This window comes from Passer montanus, unplaced genomic scaffold (genome assembly GCF_014805655.1).
Source record: "Passer montanus isolate IOZ18808 unplaced genomic scaffold, ASM1480565v1 scaffold10, whole genome shotgun sequence".
Classification (NCBI taxonomy): Eukaryota; Metazoa; Chordata; class Aves; order Passeriformes; family Passeridae; genus Passer; species Passer montanus.
Window position 1 is genome coordinate 10,596,820 of NW_024356505.1, and position 24,870 is coordinate 10,621,689.

General features: G+C 40.4%; 2 protein-coding genes across 6 annotated transcripts in view; one reads left to right on the top strand and one right to left on the bottom strand.

Annotated features, from left to right (window-relative positions):
- Positions 1–23,076, top strand: part of JAZF1 (JAZF zinc finger 1) — a 188,462-nt gene extending 165,386 nt beyond the window's left edge. Inside the window, exons 4-5 of the mRNA XM_039713337.1 lie at positions 14,195–14,364; positions 20,734–23,076. Of these exons, the coding sequence (XP_039569271.1) occupies positions 14,195–14,364; positions 20,734–20,910 (347 nt within the window). The 3' untranslated portion in view covers positions 20,911–23,076. The remainder of the gene's footprint in view (positions 1–14,194; positions 14,365–20,733) is intronic.
- A 506-nt stretch (positions 23,077–23,582) lies between these two features.
- Positions 23,583–24,870, bottom strand: part of TAX1BP1 (Tax1 binding protein 1) — a 55,664-nt gene continuing 54,376 nt past the window's right edge. For all 5 annotated transcript variants that reach the window (XM_039707304.1, XM_039707324.1, XM_039707294.1 and 2 more), the window contains one exon: positions 23,583–24,731. In XM_039707304.1, the coding sequence (XP_039563238.1) occupies positions 24,530–24,731 (202 nt within the window). In that variant the 3' untranslated portion in view covers positions 23,583–24,529. The remainder of the gene's footprint in view (positions 24,732–24,870) is intronic.

Below are 24,870 nucleotides of genomic sequence, written 5' to 3' on the forward strand. Positions count from 1 at the left end.
AGCCAGGGAGATACTGCTCTTTTGTGGTGGGCTTATTTTTATAAGTAAAGTGGACTGCAAAATATTCCTTTACAAGATCTTAAGGGAGCTTGAAATTAAGACTTGGGAGGACAAATGAGTGGGAACAAGTACACATTGATGGCATTTTGAACATCACGCTACAAATTCAGGTCACGTGGGCTTCAAGCACATGATTAATGTTTAGCACCTAATACTAAGGAAGTAAATGCTGCCTGACTTGGAGCACATAACAAGTGCTTTGTCAGACTGGAATGGAATATTCACCACTTGCAGAGTTGTAAACTCAAGAATTTATGTAGTCACGAAAACCCAGCTTTAGCCATTCACTTCAAAAATTCTTCACCTATGTTAGCATACTGTAAATGCTTAAATTTAATTATTACACTTCATGTTAAAGTGGCCTAGTATCATGCAGATGTAACTGAAAAAAATAATGAAAAGTAGAAATATTAAATCAAATCCCAGGGCTGCTGTATTAAATTGTTGAGAAGTGGGCTGAGAGTGTTACGTTTTTGTGTGCTTGACTTACGGGGTGTCCAGCACAGTAAAGCACAAATCAAGTAAGCTCTGTTGCAGCTTGAAAAAACAGACTTTCAGATGTCTGAGGAGCCATCTCATTACTTGTTCAGAACTTTCTACTTGTTTAATTGCCTGTTCAGAGACTGAAGAACTTTTATGCTATGTTTTCATTAAAAATTAGATATATGGACTCACTCTTGGATAAACATCATGGGCAAATAAGTGAGGCATACTTCACAAAATGAAGAATTAATGTCTCCAGCATAATGAATGTTTGAATACATTTGATATTTCAGACCTGCAAGGTATGAAAACATCTACGTTAAAATATCTTGTGGAAACTGAATTGTTGTCCCTGACAATCTTTCTTTCTGAGGTGCTTCACTGTTGCTGGGTTTTCACATTTCTGTGTAGATGACACAAGAGAACTTTATTGGAGCCAAAATAGTTCCATCTAATTGCAGGTTTGGGGCTATATATTAATCCTGCACACTAACTAATATTGTACATAGAATTGCCCAGCATTTAGCAGTGTGAGGCACCTATTCCAACAGAGCCTTATGAGTGTTCTTGTTAAAAAAAAAGAAAAAATAATCAATGACATTGTGCAAAACAGTTGATCAATGTGTGACTTAACTATAGTATATGTGTGTGCTTAGATTTTAGCATGAGCTTTTGGCTGAGGTCACGACTAAGCATGAATAATAAGAGAAATCTGTAGTCGTTTCCAGTTTCTACCTTAAGGAATAGAGCTATAATAGAAGGTTTCTAAAACAATGAAAACTAGTAAGTAAAAGTACAATTATTTCTTATAGGGGTTTTCTTAAAACAGGTGGGATTTGTTCCCACAGCTAAAAGATGTTGCTTCAGAGCTACATGTCACATTTCAATTTTAGAGAGCCAGGCTGTAAACCTGTACATATTTAGCTTTTTCTTCAGTAATCCAAAGTGAAAAAAATGTTCAAGTTCATCACTGTGCTCAGCTAAGTGCCTCAGAAACTGATTTTTTTTTTCTTTCCTAGCAGTCACCAGCTGTCAGGTCACTGCCTGGCTTCGTTAGAGTGACAAGACTGTGTGTTAACCTGGTTGCTCAGTGACTAAACCAAACCAGAAAAGAATGACATTCCCAAAGCATACTGCGACTTAGGTTTGGAGGATCTGCAGAGCAGAGATAATTCCATATTGTAGGTGCATCAACATTGTCATGTCTTAGGCTAACTTGTAGTTCCAAATCAAACAGCTTGAAATGATCCTGAAGACCAAGACATTAACCTGGTCAAACCTGCATGTTTTTTGACCTCTAGCTGTAACATTACCTGCTCTGCAGTTTGGCTGAACCCTAAAAGGAGGAAGGATGGGAGCTGGCCCACTTTGATGGCTGTGTCTGTTACAAGAGAGGCCCTGATGTCTTTTTTTTATCTCCCAGGCAAAACCAGAGTCATAAGGACTCAAAAACCCCAGCCCTGTTTGCCTTACAGAAGTGATCTGGTTTGTTTTACAGGGTGTTTGGGACCCCTCAAAGTCCACCTCTTTCAGTTCACATGGACCAGGTGAATGAGGAGTTTTGGTTAAGGCTGCAAGAACCACAGGGCTGCAAGTTCATGACTGCAGTTCTTTCATAGTCCTGTAGCTTTGGGGCACAGATCCTGGAGGATTTCTGCAGGGCTGTGCAGGACAAGCTGACATGACCCATAAGTGTCTTAATTTTTCAGAGGTTTGGTATTTCCACTGATCCAAGCCTGTAAACCTGTGAGGATGGGGCAAAATTATGGAGATTGTCCTGAAACTAACCTTTTCTATGGTTTGCATAAAGATAGGTACTATGATAACCTCCCCTGCTCAGTTCTTTGTTTAACTCCATCTTAAACTAACTTATAACTTAAGTACAAAAAGGCCTATACTCCATTCACAGAATGATACTATTTTAAAGTGGTGCTTCTAACCATTTAAATTGCTTTTAGAGTTAAAAGGACATTTTTAAGTATATATAAAGGAAAGTAAGACTAATATGAAAATAACCGATGGGGGAAAATGGGGCTTTGCTGTGAGGGGAAATCCATGTTGACTTTTTAAAATAATGATTCTTCTCAGGTTTTTGCTGCATTTTCTGTTTTTCTTCATTTTCCTGCTTTATGGGTGCATTTTCATTATAATTCTCTTAAATTTCTGATTTGCTCTTTTACTTAACATAAAAATGTGTTGAGCCCAGTTTGCTATAAAAATATGTTCTGGGAAGATTAGTTCAGTTGTCAGATTTTGTGCTTTCTAGTAAAATTCTGGATATGACCAGAGGAAAAGGCACACAAAAATTTAACACTACCTTTTATTTCATTTCATTCACTACAGGTAGCTTTGCATGTAATCTTCTGCATGTTGTACTTTGTCTTCCCAGCCCCTTCAGAGCATTCTTGTTTGATACAGACATAAATTGCACCAGCAATTGTAAAGCTACTGTGCTGTAGAATTGTATTTTAATTGCACATACCTGTAATTAATTGTATGGGAATTTTCACAGTAGTCTCCCCAAGGAACAATTTAATTGAAAAGTAACCGAGTTGTCTAGACTACAGCAACTCATAAAATCATCACTAGTTTTGGGATTTGAGCTACAAAGCAGCAATAGAAACATGGCTTGTAGATTTAAAGTACTTCCAAGCACAGGAACTATTTTATAATCCCCATCATAGTAGCCTACCCTGGCAAACCATTTTTAACAGTGTCAAGAACAAAAAATGTACAATAAGCTTAAAAGTAAAGATTATCTCTGTGTTAATTTGTGATAGGATAGGGATTTTTGTGTACAAGCACACCCATCACATACAGACCTTTCTCCAAATGTGTAAAAAATATGCATTTTGTAGAAAGCACATTGTGTCTGCCTTTCACAGCTTGTGGCATAACTGGTTTAACATAGGAATAGTGTGACACTCAAAAAGTTACTTCAGCAGTTCTGGGTAACAATGATGGCATTCATGTTTGTGTGTTTATACTGCAAGAGCCAATTGGTGAAAGGATTTTTATTTATTTATTTACTATTTAATTTTGTAAGTAATCTGCTAATTATCTTGAAAATTCCTAGCTGAAAACACAAATGTTTTTCTCCAAGTTAGAAACAGTAGTGGCCACATGGAGCTTTTAGGTGTTTATTTAAATTTAGGTGGGTGTATATATATGCACATATATACTTACACATATACATATATGTCTAATACACTGCAGCATTAAATGGGATTTATCTGTACAGCTGTAGTACCTCAAGGACTGAAAAAAATTACTCCATGTCCACTGGTGCTGCATGTCTGCACACTGACAGCAGTGTTAGGGCTTAGCAGAAAAAAATTTTGCCAGACTCATTTAGGCGGCACTTCAGTGTGCTGAAGATGATGAAACTTAAGCAAATGTTTGAGTTTTCCTTGCATTGTGGCCAAAGCAAATCAGAAGTAATAAAAAGCAAGGACTAACATACCACTTCACACTCAATGACTTATAACCCAGAGAGGTTTACTTCACAGGGGAAATGGTGTATCATGAGTTGATGTTAGCCAGTACAAGATTCTCAAAAGTATGTGACATTTTAGGAAAAACAGGGTTCTTTGTAGCTTTTGTGTACTTCCAAGTGAACTAAAAACCATGAAACATTTGCTGATCCCTAAAACCACAAGATCCTCTTGTCTTTTTAGTGCTTGTGGCCTGGCAGGTGGAAGACACCACTCTAATTCTTGCTGAAGATGAAGGCTGGTGCTTTGTCCTTGCTAGCATAGTCTCCCTCTTGAAAGGTTTTTCCATATACAGTCAGAGAGTGCCATTCACAACAATTTCTGAACACTTCTGCCTCTAATGTCAAAGGATACAAGAAGCCAAGGGGCAATGGAAAATAGCAATTTGAAAACCACTTTAATTTCAGCCCAGTGATATGTCACCTGAAACAGCTCACACCTGCTAACATACGTTTTGTAGACCTGATTGAAACAATGACAACCTCAAAGAAAGGTTTGTGACAGCATAACAGTGCACACTTCATTTTATGAGAATCTTTGCCTTTAAAAATGAGAGAAGAGACATGACTCCCCACCAAATGTGTTCTTATGCTAGGGTTAATTTCTTTCTGAGAAACACAAAGTAGGATTAATGAAAAACAGAACAGATCTTTCCTGTAGATTTTTTGTGTAGTTAAAATTACTAAAAGTTAAAAAGCCTTCATTACTGCTCAGTAGTCAACAACCATTTTAGCCCTTACTGGTAATTCTGAGTCTTAGGGCTAGCTCTCAAATCATGCTGATGGTGTTTCTTAAATCTAGATGGTCAGAGCTTCAAAAGCAGGCAGAGAGAAGTGGTCAGTGTATATTCATGCAGATTAAATCCTCCCGGCTCTTCAGTGCATTGAAGTGGAGAATTTGCCATTGCCTCCCTTGTTGCTGGTCAGGGGTTTGTAGCCCTCTTGGGCCTCATAAACATGAAATTTCCTCATCCCAAAGCTGCTGAAAAACCACTGAGTTGTCTTGCACCTCTACAGCTCCTCTGCAGCTTGGTCCTCCATGTGCTGCACCGGAGCTGATGTGCATGCTGCATGCTGCAGCCCATTCACACAGGAGCACCTTGGAAATCCCTGCCCAGCCAGATCCTGCTGAAAACAGCGGCACTCCTGGTGTGTGCAGGCTGTACCTGCACAGTGACAGCCATGCCTGGGCTGGGGGAGCCTGGTGGGAGCTGAGTGCATCCCTGCAGGATCTGCGCGCTAGTGGAGGCGAGGCGCGGCAGTTGGGGTGCGGAGGGACCGTGTGCATTAGCAGTTTTATGGTCTGCGTTGAGAGTGGCTGGATAGCTTTTGTACAGCTGTAAAGCGTGTATAAAACATGTCTCAGATGTGTTTTCATAGCTTCATAAAGTGTAGTTCATTTGTGTAGGTATGTTTTATTGTAATCCTTTATCTTCAACATGGAACTGTTTCCTGGTACCGTTTCTATTTTTTCTTCTCTTTCTTTATAAAATGGGGCAAAGAAGAGAAAAGAAAAACTACACTTTTGTTACATGCATCAGGAGAGTCCTTAAGTACAGTAATAGTGCCCTGAACTTGTATTTTTGTATTTCTAACCTCGGAATGCAGGCCTAGCAACTAAAAAGCCAAAATAACATTAATTATGACTGTTCCTTGCTGTGGTTTTTGGAGTATAAGTTTGGAACAGATGTTTGAGGGGAGAGAAGGGAGGGGAGGAAGGATGGATTGTTTCTTTTTCTCAGCCCCAACTGGTTTTAATTCTTTTTTGAACATTTTGCGAATATCTTTAAACATTTGCCAGAGTTCAATTAACATCCTGTGACTAAAGGTGGAAAATGTCCTACTTTGTTTTTCTTCAAACATATACCTGCTCTTGCTTCTCATGCCAAAGCCAGAAAAAGAAAGTGTTCCAGCTGGCATAGGTTTTATTACTGTTACGTTACTTCGCAGGTTAAGCCTCAAATTGGGAGGGGTCTGCTGGATTGATTTATTTATTTACTTTTTTTATTTTCATGATTTTTAAAAAGTGCCGTGTAAAACACTGCCATTTAATTACAGGAAGGTTATGTTCTTTTTTTGGTGAGTGTTTAACAGCTTATTCTTGTTTACATGAAGTCGTAGAAATCTAGTTTTCAAATATATTTAAAGTAGAGATTGTGTTCTTGGGTTTATCATGTTTTTCCTGTACTGTGTATAAACACAAGATTGTACATTATTGAAAGCCCTTTTTTGTGGAAAACAGGATTGGGGGAAAAAGTTTATATAAGAATGCAAAATAACTTCCCGAGACTATTGGCGCAGTGTGGCCATAAAACCTCAACAGCACATTGTGCAGTGACATTATAACAATTTGCTTTAGCACCTCTGCAGCGTTCTCAGAAAGCCCTGCTCTACAAAACACATGCCGTGGTATCAGTTGACTATTTTTTTCCAGAATCAGTTCTTTACATGCATGTTTTTGTGATTAGTTGCTGTTTCACAAGTAATTGGAAGTGGTGGTATTTTTTTTCAATTTATTTATCTTATTACATGTATGTTTTGTTTGCATTTATGCATTCAATAAGTTGTAACATACCTGCTTATATAGGTGTGCAAGTGGATTTATAAACTTTGGATTAGGATTTACAGTGCTTTAGTTTTAAAGACTCTTCTTTGCTATACCAGTATCAAGACACAGATATATCAAGAAAGAAATGGCACACAGGTACTCCTAAGGCCAGATAGAATCCAGCTGCTCCACCAACCCAGTATTGGCTCTGGAGGACTTTTTTTTTTAACCTGAGTATGTTAGTTCTGTTTCTCTAGTAGCCCAAAATGGAGAGCAGATCTCATGTGTAAATAGCTCTCCATTTTACTGACAGTGAAAAAGAATATATAGCACTAATGCCACTAATAGCACTTTAAATATAAAACTTTATGTTTATTTTGTACCTCTATCATTTTAATTTAACCTCCATCATTTTAGGCATATTTCCCATATACTCAAAATCATTATATACCAAAATACAATGTATACAGATTTATGTTTTACCAGTAGGAATGTTTGAATGCTTTTCAAAGTGAATCCAAACCTTGTAATGGATACATTTTCAGTCACTTAAAATTCGCTTAAGCATGAGCTTACACTGAGAGCACTGAAATTAAGACTGCAGTTGGTGTGAAACGTTGGCCTATCTACCATGTCATTTAAAACCACCAGGGTGCTGGATGTTTAACTATGTGTGGGTTCATCCTGTTTGAAGTACCACCCTCCAGAATAGCTAGGGGAATGATATTTTCAGACTGTCTCTGTGACTTGTGCAGGTTACAGTTGCTGTTTGACTGGGAGAGAGGGGAGAGCATGTCCAGAAACACCTACCCATAACCTTGGATGCTTAAATGTTTCCTGCTTTGGTATAGCAGTAGAGGTCTGAAAGTGTGGTCTGTGGTCTTCAAGTGATGCAAACAAACACAGAAAAGTTTTTTGTGGGGGGTTTTTTGGCTAACTTATTTTCTCTAGTGCTTTCATGTGCTTTGTGCCTAAAACTGATGATAAAAAAACATACTGTTCTTTGTGTTTGAATCCGTGTTCACATCATTACATGAGGTACATTTTTGAAATTCTCTTGGTGCTTATTCATTAGCTGAGCCTTGCTTCAGCCAGAGACAATAGAAAATTAGTTCTTCTGGGCAGTGATACATCCTAACAGCTCATTATTTAGCGCTTGATGCTTGATCTCAGCTAGGACAGGATTGGAAAAGAGAAAAGGAAGGGTGGTTTCTCCAGAAGACATTGTTCTGGCCAAATCCTGCTCTGACCGGTGTCCTGGGCAGAGGAGGATGCCAGCAGCAGCAGCCACAGAGCCCGCGGGACTCGCTGTGCTGGGCTGGACACACTGCAGGGCTGGGCACGCTGTGCAGGGCTGGACACGCTGTGCTGGGCTGGACACACTGCAGGGCTGGACACACTGCACAGGGCTGGACACGCTGTGCAGGGCTGGACACACTGTGCAGGGCTGGACACGCTGCGCAGGGCTGGACACACTGCAGCGGCACAGCGCGGAGCCCCCGCCCCGCCTGGCGCAGGGCCAAGGCAGGGGTACATCCTGATTGCTGTTCTCATAGCTCTGTCGTGATCATGAAGGGGGATGGAGGCCTCTGTCAGCCCTGGCAAGTGCCTGTTTGGCAAACCATAGCCATCTCAATCAGCTCCCACCAGTGGCAGCAAAGTTCCGAGCAGGCAGTTGGCTTTGAGCACAGAATTGCCTCTCCTTACCCAGAAATGAGGATAGGAATATCTACTGAGAGAAGAGCAAAATCTCAACTGTGTGTGCTTACACCCACGTGCTCAGGCCTTCCCTGAGGTGAACCTAGTGCTTGTTATATTTAGGTGCTGAATCCAAACACTGGAATGGCACTTGCTGTCTAAAATGCCAGTGTCTGTAGCTCTGCACAGTGCTCTGTTAAACCTCTCTGGGTTTTCTTCAGCTGTATCTACATCATCTTTGTGGGCATGAATGGTAAAAGTATTTTTGAAAATATAAGAAATTAATCTCAGTGGAATTTTTACAAAAGCTGAAAACCGCTTTCTGTCTTCTGAGTCCCGTCTCCACCCACCAAAACAAGCAAGCAAGCAAAGCCCCTGACATAGCATCAGTTCAGTGTCTGACATTTGTTGCTGGAGTTTGCAGAGCCAGTGCATTGTGCCACCTGTACCAGCTCTCAGCTGAGAGAGTCCTGCTACAGCTTCTAGCTAAAGACTTGCATGGCTGCTGTTATTTGGCTGTTTTGTATTTCATTGCCCCGAGCATTTATTTTCTGTTCTTTATATGGAGGAAAAATATTTCATTTTGAATGACTTAATGTGTTTTTAGATCAGCAATGAGTATCAGCTGTAGGAACATTGTCCCTGCTGTGTGCATCCATGGGCACAGAGGGAAGAAGTCTGACAAATCCATAAATGTGCTTTAGTGTTAGCCCAAAATTCACACAATATTAATAATGCACTTTTTTATCAAGGAAACTGTCGCACTATATGGAAATGCAAAGTTCTTAAAATAAGAAGTGCTCTCATAAAACTGTTTCTGTGAAATACAAGCTGCAAGTCTCACACGGGACAAAGTGTGAAGCAGAATTTTTATGAGAAATCCTTGGAATTACCATGAACTTTCGGTGACACTAGCAATGGTGGTTCCCACTGCAGTAAGCTATTTGCTCGTAGTTATTCATTGTATACTTAAATGTATGCTTTCTGGTCACAGAAATAATTGGCAAGGATGTTTCGGGTTTGCTTTTCTTCATGGGAGGAGAAAGGAAAAACTCATAATGTTCTTGATCAGAGGTCAAGATAGATCCTGCTCATTAAAATGGCACACACAGCTTGTGCTGGTTTAAATCAGCTTTGTCTTTTTTATATTTAAAGGCACAGCAGAGAAGTCTTTAGCTTTGAAAAGCGATGTAGTGACAAATGCTGTGCACCTGCTAGAACCAAGATTCATTTAAAGTTCAGGGGAAAATCCTCTGTAAATCTCACGATAGAATGGATTCACTCATGCAAAAGGCAGAATCTATCTTAGCTAAAGTGGTGAGAATACAGAATAAACCCCAGAAATATAAAAGATGAGGCCGCAGATTTTCAGCAGCGTAGCTGGGATGTTATCTGTTCCAGAATGTCAGATGAATTAGCTCTCTGCAAACCATTTCTGAGCTCTTTAAATTACTGACTTCATCTACTGGAAAACAAAAAAGTAGTAGATAGACATTGAAGAAGTGAGATCTTTGCTGTAGGATTAAGTGATATTCTGACTGATTTTGATAAGAAAACTGACTGGCAGCAGAGGTGTAGACCAAGTCTTTATGGTCAATTTTTCTTATTGTCAAACTACAAAGGCTTCTTACCCCGCAGGCAGTAATCATAATCCCTTTTCATGCATGTCTTTATTTTTGTCTGTGACATAGACAGCTTCCTTATTTGTGATGGGTTGTTTAAATGCAGTGTGAAAATTACAAGAGAAGTAACTTGCTGGAACTCGTTGTGACCCAGTATGTTTTGTGGCTTCTCAAAACAGGTAATTTCATGTGCTATCTGGCTCCAGTATGGCATACTGTGTGACTTGTGCCTAGTGGAATTCACCTTCCTTTTGAGGAGTAGTGGCATTGTCTCAGCATGGAAAATTGCAGAGAAAAAAAAGGCTGAGCTAGCATTCTTTTCCTTGCCTTTGTTTTGTTTCATTTTTTGATCTGCTGGGGGCAGCACAGATGAAGTGAGTCTTTTGGCAAGGTCACTAGAATGAGGAGTGGGGAAATGCCTTTGTGGGCCAGGACTGCGGGAATATTGCACGCGAGGGTGGGTGCAATATTAAGAAGATGTTACTGAGTTATTTGGATAATAAAGCAGTGGTTTAGGTTAGGCCAAGGTAGAACTGTGTAGGGTCTCCGAATGAAAGCCAGATGATGAAATTGGATATTAAGTTAAAGAGCAATGATCTAGCAAGAAGCCTCAGAAAAAACATTGCCAGAGGAGAGGGTTTGGGGGTTTTTTTTTGCTATGGTAGAACTAGTATTTAGTTGTGGTAATAATATTGTATATTTGTACAGTGCCTTGCTGAAAGCACGTGCTTCTCTATCAGCCAGATGTTTAGATGCTTTGTCTTAGACAACTGTGTGTTGTCGAGTTTTCGGGGAGGTTTTTTGCTATTCAGACTTCTGAAGCCTAGTTCTGATGTTTTTCAGTGGGAGGAACATCCAGTCTGCTTTCCAAGCGTGAGGAGGAAGGGTAAAGCCATTGGCCCACATGCTACAGGAATGGCTCAGCTCAGTGCCCTGAGGGCAGCGTGCCCCAGCAGGGCATCCTGTTTGCCATGAGCATGGCAGCATCCAAGCAGAGCTCAGCGAGGCAGCTCTCTGGGGCCTCTCTGAAGAGTTACTGCAAACACTGCCCAAGTCATGCAGTTGCTGTGCTCTGGAGCGGGCCATAGGTTAGATGCAAAGGCACTTAATTTGTTTTCTTTTTTCTTTTTCCTTTAAAAAAAGTAAATATTTACAGATATAGTTGTGAAACACCAACCAAGTTTGGGGAAAAAAATAAAAAAAGGCAAGCAATTAACTCACTCTATCTTGATCAAAGTGCGCTGCTGTGCGCTTGCTTCCCCTCGGCGCACTGCTGGTCCCCGGGAACGCTGCCCAAGAGCCGGGGCAGCGCTGGCTCGGGTTGCAGTTTGTACACCTGACATGGAGCCCAGCGCCTCCTGCTCCGCCTGGGAACAGCCTCGCAAAGCCACCGTGCTCAGCCCTGCGCCACTTAATTAAAATACCTCATCCAGGGGCTGTTTATAATGGCAGCGCCAACCTGCGCGTTGTGCTTTTTGTTTTTCCGCTTGTTTTATTTCCCCCCTCTCTGATGTGTTGCACGCAGTCGGTGAGGCACCACATGGGTTGCTGCTCTTAGACACTGACAGCTGAGGAAATTAAATTCTGAGGCAGAATTGGGTAAAAGCATGACTAAATCAGTGTTGTTTTTCTATAACAACTGAAACAACATAATTATTTTAAGGTCGAATTTTTATTGCTAATGAAATTTTTCAAGGCAGTACTTTTTTTTTTTTTGCATTTTCCTTATACCAGGGTCCTTTTAAATACATTTTGGGATTTCTCATTTTTATTTTTTTTAAGAAAGTAGAAGTGGTTGAGTTCAGCTGTTAGATAAAAGCAGTGATAGACTGCAGATCCAGCTTCATATGAAGTCATACAGCACCATTAGTATTACTGTTCTATTCAAGAAGAAATACATATTTATATGGTCATTCATATGAAAAAGCTCATTGTATTTGTAAAATCTACAGTGACATCTGAATTTAAAAATTTAAGATACTGGAGCATTTGCTTATACTAGTTGAAGAACTGCTTTGAGTGTACTAAAGCAAATCTTGCATTTTTGTTCAGGTAAGCCAATGAAAAGAAAACCATAAGGATGGTGTGATCTCACACATACTTAGACACACAGTTTGGACTGTAGTACAGGCAAACTTTTTTACAGAATTAGAGCTTACTGTACAAGACTACTAGAAAAATTAAAAGGGCACCCCTTAATCCCTTTAGGAAGACCTAAGGAAGTGCAAAATAGTACTGACTGCAGCTTCTCCCCACTGTGCTGTGTCTCTTACTTTATACATCATATGGTATATGAAGTTTTAAAGAGCACTGATTGTTGCTTTATAATGCATACTCCTTATCATCACTAAAAGAAGTGGTGTCCCTAAGAGATGTTGTACAGTTTTAAATTATGTTTTCTTCAGGAGGATAAAATGCTATTTGGGCAGAAATCACCCGCTCTTAAGGGAACACATAAGTAGGGGGTGATTATAAAGACAGAAATTGTTGGTATCAGTGTTTAGAATTGTATGTTTTGTCATCCTAGGAGTGCATATGTGTGTTTACAATAGGGTTTTCTGTTTCATTTGCTTTAAAAAAACCCCACTGAGCTAAAAGGTTTGAAAGGAACAGCTTGAGGAATTTTTTCCATCAAGATACAATCAAGGGCAGGAAATCGTAGAAGCAGAGTTGTGGTTTTGCCTCCATTTTTTTATTAGTTAATTAAACTATAACAACTCTTAACTTCATTTTAGGTTAACTGTTCCTAGAGTTCAGAAATATTTTAAGAGGTCAATAATGCTTTCTTTGGCTCTTGCTCATTCCGAGCGGGATGAGGAGCCGCAGTCGGCAGGGCAGAGTTTTCCAGATGTGCTGCAGGGCCTGTGCGTGCGCTCATGTCGACGGTCGTCGCTGGTGGGAAACCATCCCTCTTTCTCATCTGCACACCATCCCAGACAGATGGGAGCCAGGGAAAAGAAACGTGGACAGCCTGACATCTGTCCTGACCAAAGCTCAGGAGCCCTGGGTGCTGGCAGCTACCAGTTGCCACATGTTGTTACTCAGTGCTGAGTCTGACTGGGAATGCTGGGGAAGGGGGAGTCCAAAGAGGCAGTAAGTATGGAGTTTCAGCAGAAGCAGAAACACCCCTAAAAACCCATTGTACTTGGCAGTGTGGGTTTTCCCTGTGAATTCAGAATGTTTTAAAGTGCCATGAGGCATCTGTCTGCGTTTTCTCCTCTGCGGGTAGAGCTGCTCAGAGCTGTGCACTGAAAGGGCACATGAGGGAAGAGCCATGCAAGTGTCACATAACTGTCTTTAATAGCGGGAGCTATTCCAGCACTTGGAGCCAAATTGTCTTTCAGCAGAAAGGATAAAATTTAGCAGAGCTGGGAAAGGGAAAGAAGAAAGGGGAGGGGAAACACAGCACCACCTCCTGCTGACACCACAGAAGTTTCCCTCAGCTTTCCCTCTCTCTCCCTCTGTGCATATATTTTCTTCTTAATCAGCTGCGGCTCTTCCCTCCCCTGCTTTGCTTTTTTTAAGTGTATTTTTACAGTTGGAATTCTGCTTTTCTATTTTCTCTTGTTTCACATTTAACTTCTTCAGAGGATTTCATTAATAGTTATTGCAATTAAAAATAATAAATAAACTCAGCACCAGCTGCTCAGATGGCTGCCTTAGCATATCTGGAACATAATGCGGTCTGTTCAGGGCAGCCACACAATGCAATTTATACCCACACCTGAGGGAATGAATTTCACAACTATAATTGCTACAATATAATTCTTATTAATGTTGTGCTATAATTCCTATTAATTCCAAAGGGCTAGTAAATGCATTAGGACTTGTCAACATATTATTTTACACTGTTTATGATCTGTAGAATTACACTCTTCAGTATTGTATTGCATAAAGAAATGCCTTAAAATTAGCTTTAATTGGAGGAGGGGAGGGAGCACATTTTCTGTTAGGGCACTGGGAAGGATGCAAGGATCCTGGTGTTTGAGAAGCAGTGAAACTGCATTTTAAAATCAGTCCTTTGAACTTTCTGTGCCATGCAGTTAACAGTTTATGAAGATATATTAATAATGCCTATCATGGTTATTAGAAAAAGAACCACTGGTGTCTTTATGAAGGAATAAATAACTACAAGAAAGATATGGTTATAAAATTTAAAATAACTGTCTTCCAGAAAAGACAAAAGTGGGGAAATTACAAGTTATTGTAGCTGATGTAATAAATGCAGAATGGGTTATCTTGCTGTGCTCTTACTTATTCTTGTTTTATCTGACTACCCTGCTTTTCTAGGTAGTGAATATGATGAAGAGGAAGTAGACTATGAAGAATCAGACAGTGATGAGTCCTGGACTACAGAAAGCGCTATCAGCTCTGAAGCTATCCTTAGTTCAATGTGCATGAATGGAGGGGATGAGAAACCTTTTGCCTGTCCTGTTCCTGGATGTAAAAAAAGATATAAGGTAAGAAGTAGTGCAGACCTACCTCGTTTCCTGCTGGTGTAGGTGGTGGGGAAAGCCTCTAAAATCAGTTTGCACTCTTCTCATTTAATAGATTTTCAAAATTCTTTTTGTGATATTTTAGCAGAATATTTTATTCACTAGTTGCCTCTCAAGCACAGCCAAGTTTATCAGTTTTACAAGGCATGTCTGTCTGTCAAGAGAGATTACATATAGCAACTCTTGCTTTACATGAGCAAAAGCTCTTAATGAGCTTTCTGTTATTTAGACAAATTAATTGCAGAATGACGGAGGTACTGCAAGCAAAATAATCTCTTGGGCCCCCTTCAGAAGCATGAAATAAAAAGCTTCTGTCCATCTGTGCCAGGAACAATTCCTTCTGCTTAACTCCTAGAGATACTGCCTCCTCTTTAGTGAGACGGTGCCCAGGGTGCATTTTCTGTTCAAGATGATGTGTGGAATGTGGTGGTTACCATCGTGCAAGTCAGAATTCACCTTGGGAAGGCAGAGTCTTGCAGAAATTCTGGCATCATTCTGTCCTGGTTCCAAGTTCCCATGACACATTTACACAGCCATCAGTGACCCCACATGCATCCCTTTGTGTGACACTCTGGAAAACAATTCCCTGACGTCCCCACCCTCCTCGTTCTTTAATTGTTCTCCATCATGAGAAATTTTTTGTCTTTTTTGTGTGAGTGAAGCATTTCTAAACTGGAACCTTGAGCTGGCCAGTGTAGAACATGCCAGGATGTTACAGGAGTGTTGCTTCACATGCATCAGTGCAGAGACAGCTGAAATTGTGTGGAACATCTTGCACTTCAGCATGGCATTCTCTAACCACTGACATAATGGAAGTAGTGGGTTAGCACACTTCCTCTAAGTTATTTTCTAAAGTTTTTGCATGAACTACTGGAAAATCCAACTGTACACCCTAAAAAAACCATGGTGGCAGGTTGTATTTTTTGGCTTGTCCTTTAAATAACTGGTAAGCAGGGACTTAAAAGAGAGCAGAATTATGAAATAGAAATAGAGGAAGGCCAACAGCAGTTGAGATACAACAGTTGTGGCAAGAATGGAAACCTGTGCATGAAAACCTTGTAGTGAATGAAAGCCTGTTTCAGTGGTGCTGCAGCAGCTCCCATAGCAGCAAATCACAAGACTCAGGTTCCTGTACAGACCACTTAACCCTGACAACACTGCTTCATAAAACATGGAAAAGAAAGCAGTGTGCTCGTTTCTTAGGGACATACAAGCCTTTTTGCTGAGATTATCCTGAACTATATCATGTTTATTCTCCAGTTACAGGAAAAACTGAACACCATCTCCAGGGCCAGGGCAGAGGGAAAGATGGTTTTGGACTACTTGCAAGCATTACTTTGCAGATAAACTCACATTATTGAAGATCAATACTTTCCTTGCGTGTGGTAGGAGCTGTGCCAGACAGAGGGTATGGTATAAAAAGCTAAATCCCCTAGCTCAGGAAGCAAACAAGCCATGGTGATTGTTAGAAGTCGTGTGCCCAGAGGGCATCTATGCATTGCAGAAAACATTTGCTTAATGGCAAAGTCTGGAAGGAGAACCCTGTAATTTGCTATATCCTGTCTGTTCTCTGTTTGACTGCCAGCCCTCTGTCTTTTTATTGCCCAAATGAGCAAGCTGTTTGTGCCTGCTTCTGCTATCTCACTACCTTCATCTCAAATGCATGAGGACTGTCTATAAGGGATATCTTGTACACCATTAATGGTAGACCAGCCAGGCAGGGGAACAAATTAATGACCCTTAGAGGGGCTGACAGGGAACAGCAGTAAATAAAAAATACCGTATTCTTGTAAGAGACTCACCTCTGTTTAGTCCTGATAGAAAAGCACATTTCCTTAAACTCTGCCTCACCTCATTTCTCTTTTCTGTGGGCTCTGTTTCCTCCCTTTTTTATTTTCAGTCTGTTTTTTCTTTTTGCATTTTTATCTTTGTTTCCTTCCTTTTCGCTTTGTGTCAGCTGTGTTTCTTGTTTCCTCTTTATCTTCCTTCTGCTTAACCCACTTGTCTGACGGAGTCTGGGTAGGGAGTCCTATGATCAAAGCACTGGGATTTTCTGGTGGGTACTGGATAATCACAGTCAGGACTGTAAAACAATTATAGAGCTCCAAACAGGAACACAGACATGCACATACAGTAATTGCCAGGCTCACTTTACGGCTGAGAAAGGATGCATTCCTTTAGGGAGCGAGGAGGAAAAGAGGATATACACAGTTTTCTTTTGTCTGGCCTTAGGTGACGTAAGTTTGAGAAGTAGAATGGTATTTTTAGAGATTTTATTTGTATTTCAGTACTGCTTAAAGGACCCAGTAGGGATGGGGCACCTTTTTACAAACAATGTTCAAGGATAAGAGATGGCCTCTGCACTGAAAAGTCATTATGGAAAGGTAAATAAGACAAGAATGAGTACAACAAATACTCCAAAGGAACGGGCTGGGGCGGACAATGGAAACTGTAAGGAGAACATGTTTATACACAAGCCCAGATGTGTATCAGAAGCCCCCGCTGGCCTCCTGCCCAGCTGCTGTCTCCTGGCGCTTTCCCATAGGCAGTGCAAATACTCATAAAGATTTCCTTGTTCTTCAGGAGCTTTATTTTTAAAAATTGTTTGCTTATAACATGCATAGGTACTCTATATAGTGTGGCAGAGAAGCCATAGATCCTGGGAGAAATATTTTACTTTAAATTACATGTGGAATGGTCAGAAACATCTAAATAAACCTGAAGTACACTGACTTCTTGATGCTTTAAACCCAAGTCTTTGAACAAATTTCCAAAGCTTGCTTTCTTCTCTAATTATACTTATTGAGGTAGAGAAGAAGTTATAATTACTTTATAGTTTTCCATTTATAGATATTTTTCTTCCCGCGCTTCATCTTTGATGCCTGAAATATGATTTTTAGAAAATCATCTGTGTGATTCCAAGAAACCCAAAGGTATAATCCTTGTTTCTGTCAAGTTCACCCTCACCAAACTTTGGATTCACATCCAAATTTAGATGCCCCGTCCAGAAGTGTATGGATATTGAGTAGTTAATGTGCTTTGCAAAATACAACCTTGTAGGAGCTAAAATGGGGATTTATTAAGGTGTTGATTAGTTTTCCTTTTATTCAGTACCCCTGAGTGGTCTCTAGCTTCTGACAAGGACTTTGAAAATGCGTTTAAGATGCAGATAAACTTACTTAGGCAACATCCAAATAGCAAATTAAGTTTGAAGCATAGTAGGTACAACAAACCCCACATATATGCTAGTATAGAGAAAACCCTGGAGTATTTGTCCTAAATTTTCTAGTTTGTGCAAAATTAGTAATAAAAAGAATAATAGATTTCAGTGCATACAGAATGTAGCTTATATCCATGACTTTCATTGGCCTTGGGCAAGAGGAGAAGGGGTACCTTCCAAGGCTGCTGAAGCACTGGGTTTGTCTGTCTGGCAGGTGAAAGGATGAGGGTCCTGTCAGGTGGCACAAACCCCCAGGAAGGCTGACCTATGAGTGGCGAAACTCAGCAGAGCTTAGGGAACGAGAATATTGAAGTGAGAGGGAATTTACTTGAAAGAAAGCAACAAGCCAGAGCTTGCAAATGAAACAGAGGAACTGAACCCACAAAGAAAACTTTGGGATGAAGAGCCAAGAGTACAAAAACATGTATGATGTCCAAGGCTGAAACAAGAAATCTCTCAAATCATCCTTTTGAGATGTCTTTTCCTACTTGAAGTGGGGCTGGCAAGGTCTGTGCAATGTAGTGCCTTTGTGAATTCTGCCGTGCAAAAGGGGCCCTGCCCAACAAGAGACTTTGTGTCCTTGCAAACCAGGCAGTGCCAGTCTAAACTTCTCTATCGCCTCCTGATCTGGTCCCAGGTTAATAATTGTTTCGTCCTGTTCAAGATTTTTAGAGTGCCCTTCTCTATGGCCATCTTCTTCCTCAATCATCTGTGAGAGTAAATAGTGAGCAACCTAAGTAACCAGAGCAATAAAAGTGATGTACGAGTTTGGCCGTGGCTTTTGCTGCACCTCAGCAAACTCAGCCCAGACGTACAACAAAGTGTTTACATTGCAGCAGTGGAAAAAGTGCCGAAGAGTCACTGTAATTCTAACAACAGTTTCCTTTTAGACAGAAGTACAGGTCAAATTTCAGGTTACACAAGCTCCTTATGCTCTGTGTGGTTACTGTTTTTCAAACCTTCCATGGCCCAATTCATCCCTTTAGGTTTCTGCTTTAGCATCTCCTTAAATTTTCCTGCCTGGAAATACTTTCTCCCCCTTCACCAAGGAATGGGTGTGCTGGGGCTGATGGATCATTAAAAAACCTGGATCAGGAGAAGAGTACCATTGGCATGGAACAGTGAGGGTATTTGTGATTGCAGATTTACAGCATCTGTAGCAATTGATAGTAGCTCAAAAGTAGCTAAAAGAAATTTCTTAGAAAAATTAAAAGTTAAAACAGGAACAGGTTTTGTTAGGAAAATATTGTTATTATAGGTAAGAGGACTTGTTTTAAAAATTTTTTGCTACTGCAGTAGCAAAAGTTTAGCAGGTCACCCCCAGATTTTCTCCTTTTTTGAAGGCACAGGTCCTTAAAGGCACACAGATGATGACAGATGCCTTATGAAGTCCTCCTGCCACCCAGTGACAATCCTGGCCCCCTCACCCCAGTGGCCCTGTGGGTGCTAGAGGTTGAAACTATGTGGAAGATGATCCAAAAGCTGCCCCAGGATCTCAGATTACTTGCAGGGAATTCACTTGACTGTTCTTGAGGCTGATGTGTAGCTTTGATGTGCTCTTGGAGTTGTGCTACAGCTTTCTGCCTCCTCTGAGTGCTCTGCACCCACACGGACCCTGCCCTGATGGCTTGTGTTCCTGTGTCTGTTTGGTGTTGGAGGTGGGGGATTCTCAGCTCCCACATCTCAGGAGACAGCTGTGCAGGGGTTGCCCAGAAGTTTTAAGGGTGTAAAGGACAATTTCAGAAGCTGGATTTGCAACTTCAGGTGTGAATTCACAGCCTGGATGCTCTGGAGAAGAGGAGCATGAATCTGCAGGAGGAGCAGTTGCTTGCAGTCTTGCACCTCTTTTCCAGCGTGGATATTTGAGACAGTTTTCCTGTGAGTTCCAAGCTGGAGCTTCCACTTACTGTAAGCTGCACATTGATAAAACTTGTTTAAAGAGCCAAGGGGACTTCCTGTTACATGTAACACCAGGCAGTGGTTCAACAAAGACAAAATTCCTAAGATCTAATTGAGTGGGTTATTTAATATGCAGGCTGTTAGTTGATTTTAGATTTTTAGCTTTTTATTTTCTATTTTTTTTAATCTTTAAAAAAATACTGAGATACATATCTAGAATCTTTAGAGGCAACACAGAAGAGCCTTAGAACTGTGTCTTTTTGTCAGAAATGCTATCTTCTTTGGTTTCATCCTAGGAGAAGCTCAAATGAAAGACAGTATGCCTTTGCTTATTCATCCAAAAATCCGAGCTCTTTTAGTGGGAGCAGATGAGACACGAGTATGCTCCACAGAACAGTATCAAAACAGCTGCTGAGATCACAACAGCTTCTTCCATTTTTGCCAGAAATATGTGAAAAGACAGGGGAATTACTTTGATTTATGTTTAGTATGTTTTTTTCATTGACATGGCAGAAGTGTGGCCTGTTTCCTGCCCTTGCCAGTGTAACAGGGTGTGTGTTGTGTTGCTGTGTTTTGCACTAGTGGGGATAAGCTCTCCAGTTTTAGCTGTGGAGTAGTCCCAAACAATAGCTATTTTGAAGACAGCTTCTCTGGATTATTTTTTAAGTGTCCTGTGTAACTTTTTTGAGTTAAGCATTCCCTGCAGTTATTTCTTTGGAGGCAATGTGTAAACGATCAGAATTTGCTGGAGCTAAAAGACATATCTAGAAACAATGACACAAAACAGAACAGACCCACCATGGGGGAGTCTCAGCTCTTTAAAGAGGTGTGACCCGAGTTTTCATGCCAATTCTTTGTTTGCTCGTAAATGAACCTCTGAATAAGATTTGTCAGTGCTATATGAAAAAGATGTCAGGACGCAAAGAGCAACCATGTGTGAGTCCATTAAATGGGATTCTTCGGGAAGTGACGTATATTGGGAGACAAAAATCAGGATTAGCCAGGTAGGTAAATTTTAAGAACCACACAAATTCTTGTCCTTGTCCCACCCGCTACCTTGGCAGCGCAGCCCATGTGTAATACCCAGTGAGAACTCCTGGCTCCTGGCAGTTATAGGATTTTGCTCATAACATTGATCCATTTTCAGGTTTTAACTGGAAGCAGAGCCCGTGTCAGCCCACCTGAGCACTGACGTTTTCCCTTCTCCCTCACAGAATGTGAACGGTATCAAGTACCACGCCAAGAACGGCCACAGAACACAAATCCGCGTACGCAAACCATTCAAGTGTCGCTGTGGAAAGAGTTACAAGACAGCTCAGGGCCTGCGGCACCACACAATCAATTTCCATCCCCCCGTGTCTGCTGAGATCATCAGGAAGATGCAGCAATAACATGCTGGTCACAAATGTGCCAAGAAATCCTCACCAGCAGTTGCTGATTTTGAGAACAGCCACCTTTTTCAGGGGAAGCACTCAGCAACCCTTTAAAAAATTAAATGCATGCTTTAAAATTTTCTGTAATTTTGGAATGATGTATCTTTGTAGAGTTAATGATTTTGTACATTTGCACATGTTATCATCTTACCCATTTTCATTACTTTGAGATAAGGTGCTATAAAAGCTATAGGTTCTTCAGAACATTTTTCTCAAAAAAAAAAACAAAAAAATAAGAACTAGGGGGACGTTGCGTATTTAGTTGTACTGACGTGTGGGACAGGAGCGCGAGGAGGAGAGCTTGGCACTGACATCCTTTCAAGATTGTAACGTGATGAAGACTTTCGATGCATCTGTCAATGTGTGTGCAGAACCAAAACAGTACCGCCCTCGTCAAACTATAGTTAACATGCCTTACATAACGGAGTTATCAGTGGAGTAGCAAGTCTTTTAGGTAATGGAAATATAAATAAGAAAGAATGTTTAACATAATATGCTAAAAATATTTTCATACTTAAATAACATACATAAAAAGGTGTGCTTGCTGTATTTTATATTATCTTGCAAATCTTTTTTTTTCCTCCCTCTTGAAATGCTGAAAACCTTGCCATTCGAACTAGTAAACAATCACTTTAGTGTTAGCAATTACATTTTTTTTCTGTACAAGTTGTCATATTATGTTCATGCCCATCAAACATTTGAGGACCAATATCCCAGTCCAACTAAATATTTACCCCTGAACTATCTGTTAGAAAGACACTTGGAAATACTTAAGTGCAAATTTATGTGTGTGTGAGAAACAATTATCTTCATCTCAGATGAAGTTTTGAAGCACTTTGTAGTTCTCTATTGCCAACAGATTTAATGTTTTATGTGTTGCCAATTCTTGCAACTACTGTACGAGCATGTGCTGCGGTTGCAAATAAAAATGAGAAATTCAGCGCATGGTTTAAGGAGGTCCGTTAGTTGTGCTAAGGGAGTCCTATTGCCTCTCCCTCACATTCATTGTGTTTTGAGATTTTCTTTGTGCATTTTTTGCTTCTCATTGTAGGTCACTGCATTCCATTTGGAAGTCTCTGTTTAGCTTTACAATTAATTTTGCTGAAATATGACATTTGAGCCTTACTGAAGATTAAGTGCTTCTTGCAGCAGGTGGTCAGAGACTGACTTAAAAGCCAACATGAGAGCGCTTCGTGTCTGGACCATACCTGAACATTTGTTGCTTGCCATCCTGCCTTGAGCATTCTTCTCACAAGTGCTATTCCTGGAGTTCAGCTGGCCAGGAGCAGAGGTGGGCACCCTCCACCAGCCCTAGCCTGAACACTCCTTTGCCTGGCAAGGGTGCAGGAGGAACTCCCAGTTTTAACACAGTCATCGCCTTGGCTTGGTTCCTGTTCTTTTAAGTGCAAAAGAAAGCTCACATAAAGAAGGAATGAGCTTTCCCTATTTTTTTTTCCAAAGCTATAAAGGAAAACTTTGTAAGGATGACAATTACCTTTTTTCCAGCAGAGTAAAAGGCTCATTAAAACATGTAAGAATCATCCTAACGAGTAAGTGTTTAGAACAGCCAGAGTGAAGCGAAACATCCCTCTCTCAGATGCCAGAGAGGTGACCGTGACAGCCGGGTTTAAAGGATGATCCAGACATGAGAGTTACTGGTACACACAAGGCCCCAAGTGGCCACTTCCCACCTTCTGCAGCTTTGGCAAGAGATCTGGCCAGCAAACACGTTTTGGCTCTGCTCCTAGTGCAAGAACTACAGGCTGGGCGAGTTCGTTCAACAGCTAAACAGTTGTAAAACGTCATTGTTGCATGTAAATTCCTTTCAACTATAAAACTGAAATTCCAGTTTCTATTTACCTATTCATTGTGACAGTATTATTAAACAGGTAAAGATGGGACTATTTTGTTATACTGTGTATAGTGAATGTATTGTACTGTGTCTGTGAAAAGTGTGCTTTAAATTATATTTTCATATGTTTTGTTGGGGACAAAGTACTTTAAGTTTGAAAGTGACAGAGGTTTGTTTTAGAACTGAAGGCAACTTAAAGAATTCCTGTCAGGAAAGCTGCTTATAAATGTAAATCAAATCACATTTAAAATAAACTGCCTCTGACCTAAAAAGACTGCTCTTTTCTCATTCCTAACCTAGAGTTAAGTTCTTGGGCTGTGTATAGTCTTTTATTTGTTTATTTTATTTTGGTATCATCAAACTCTTGGAACTTGTTCTAACTGTTTTCATCTGTTGTTGAGTTACAGTAAGAAAAAAAATCCATGCTTTACCTCAGGCCAGCTCTTGGTATGAAGCTCCCACACAAAAATTTTGAGACTGCAAATAGCACACAAGCACTGATGGCTTGCTGCTGCCCAGGACACCTCAATTCATCCACGTCATGCAGTTTTTAATTAACTCCTGCATTAACTGGATATTGCATGTGTTCAGAAGGGAACTGCAGTCAACAGAGGCCACTCTTAAGCCTTAATCTCAGAGTCTCCCTCTCAAAGAAAGAGCACAAACAGATGTGAGGAGCAACTCTTTGTCATACAATGCCGAGTCATCATGTACTCCTAAGTGAAGTCCATACTCTGTTTAATTTTAAAATGAGCAGCAGGGAAAATAGAACACTGACTCCGTGAATAATTCTGCTTTTAATGTAACAAGACTACTGTACAGCAAGTGGGAAGCAAATTTACTTAATACAGTTAAAGCAAATATAAAATGTTTAGATATACACACGTGTTTTTACTTATTGGAAAGAAATACATAAAGTTAAAACGCAAAAGGTTTTAAAAGCCAGAAGGAACACAATCCACTGTTGTGAAAATAGAACAATATTTTCTACTGAATAAAACTGTAACATAATGGCAATGACTTTTTTAAACAATTACTTGTAGGCATTTAAGCACAGCAGTCTCTTTCAACTCAAAACCACTGCCTTAAAGTATAACGTACCTCATTTACTGTTATCCCTTAAGGCAAACATTCTACATTTGAAACTGAAGTATTTACCATTCCTCTTGTTGCAAGCCTGGAATCTCACAGTACATGCATCTACATCTCAGAAATGTACTAGAAAACTATATTTTCGTAGGGTAAGTAATGTATCTTTCCAATTTAAGTGTTACTCAGAGAAAAACTACGTGGATTTGCTAGGAGAGACACCTGCTTATTACATTTTTAATTGTGCCTCAGTTATCAGGGTTAAGAGAAACCACAGGTGGTTTTGGTGATCCTTTTTAAATGTAGCTGAAGAACACCATGAAGCCGGTCTAATTTTTTCTGAGGCTCAGTCATTCCTTGTCCTTAGGCATTCCACTAAGTAGGGGAAGAAATTCCACTAAGTAGGGGAATAAATACCTACATACACAAGGTGGAGGGTTGTGGGTCTCCTTAGTACAGTGTTAGGCAGAGAGAGAAAATAACCCCATAGCAGCTTACAGCCATGGCTCCCATTAGAGTACATGAACTTTTAATCAGAAGTTTGCACTGTTACAGAAAGCTGCACTGCTTTTGTTTTGGAGATGAACTACTCAAAGTGAGTGGTGAGTTTTTAAGCTACACTGCAAAACAAAGTAGTTAATCAAAATTTAATACGTTCTGATCAAAGTGCGTCTGGACGTGCCTCTCAAAGCCTTGCTGGTCGTAGTCAGGCGGGAACTGCTCGCTGCACATGGGACAAACCTTCCAGTGGCTCTCAACGTGCTCCTCAAACTTGCTCTGGTCATAGTTTGGGGGGAACATCACATCGCAGAGAGGGCATTTCTTCTGCACATCAAAACTTCATGAGGAGGTGGAGAGGAAGAAAAAAGGGAACAGTTTATTTCTATTTATTCTGTTAATGCAAACTAAAAGCAGGATCCTGCTGCCAGCGACATTCAGAACTTTACTATCAACTTCAGTCTGAGTGGACTTTGTAT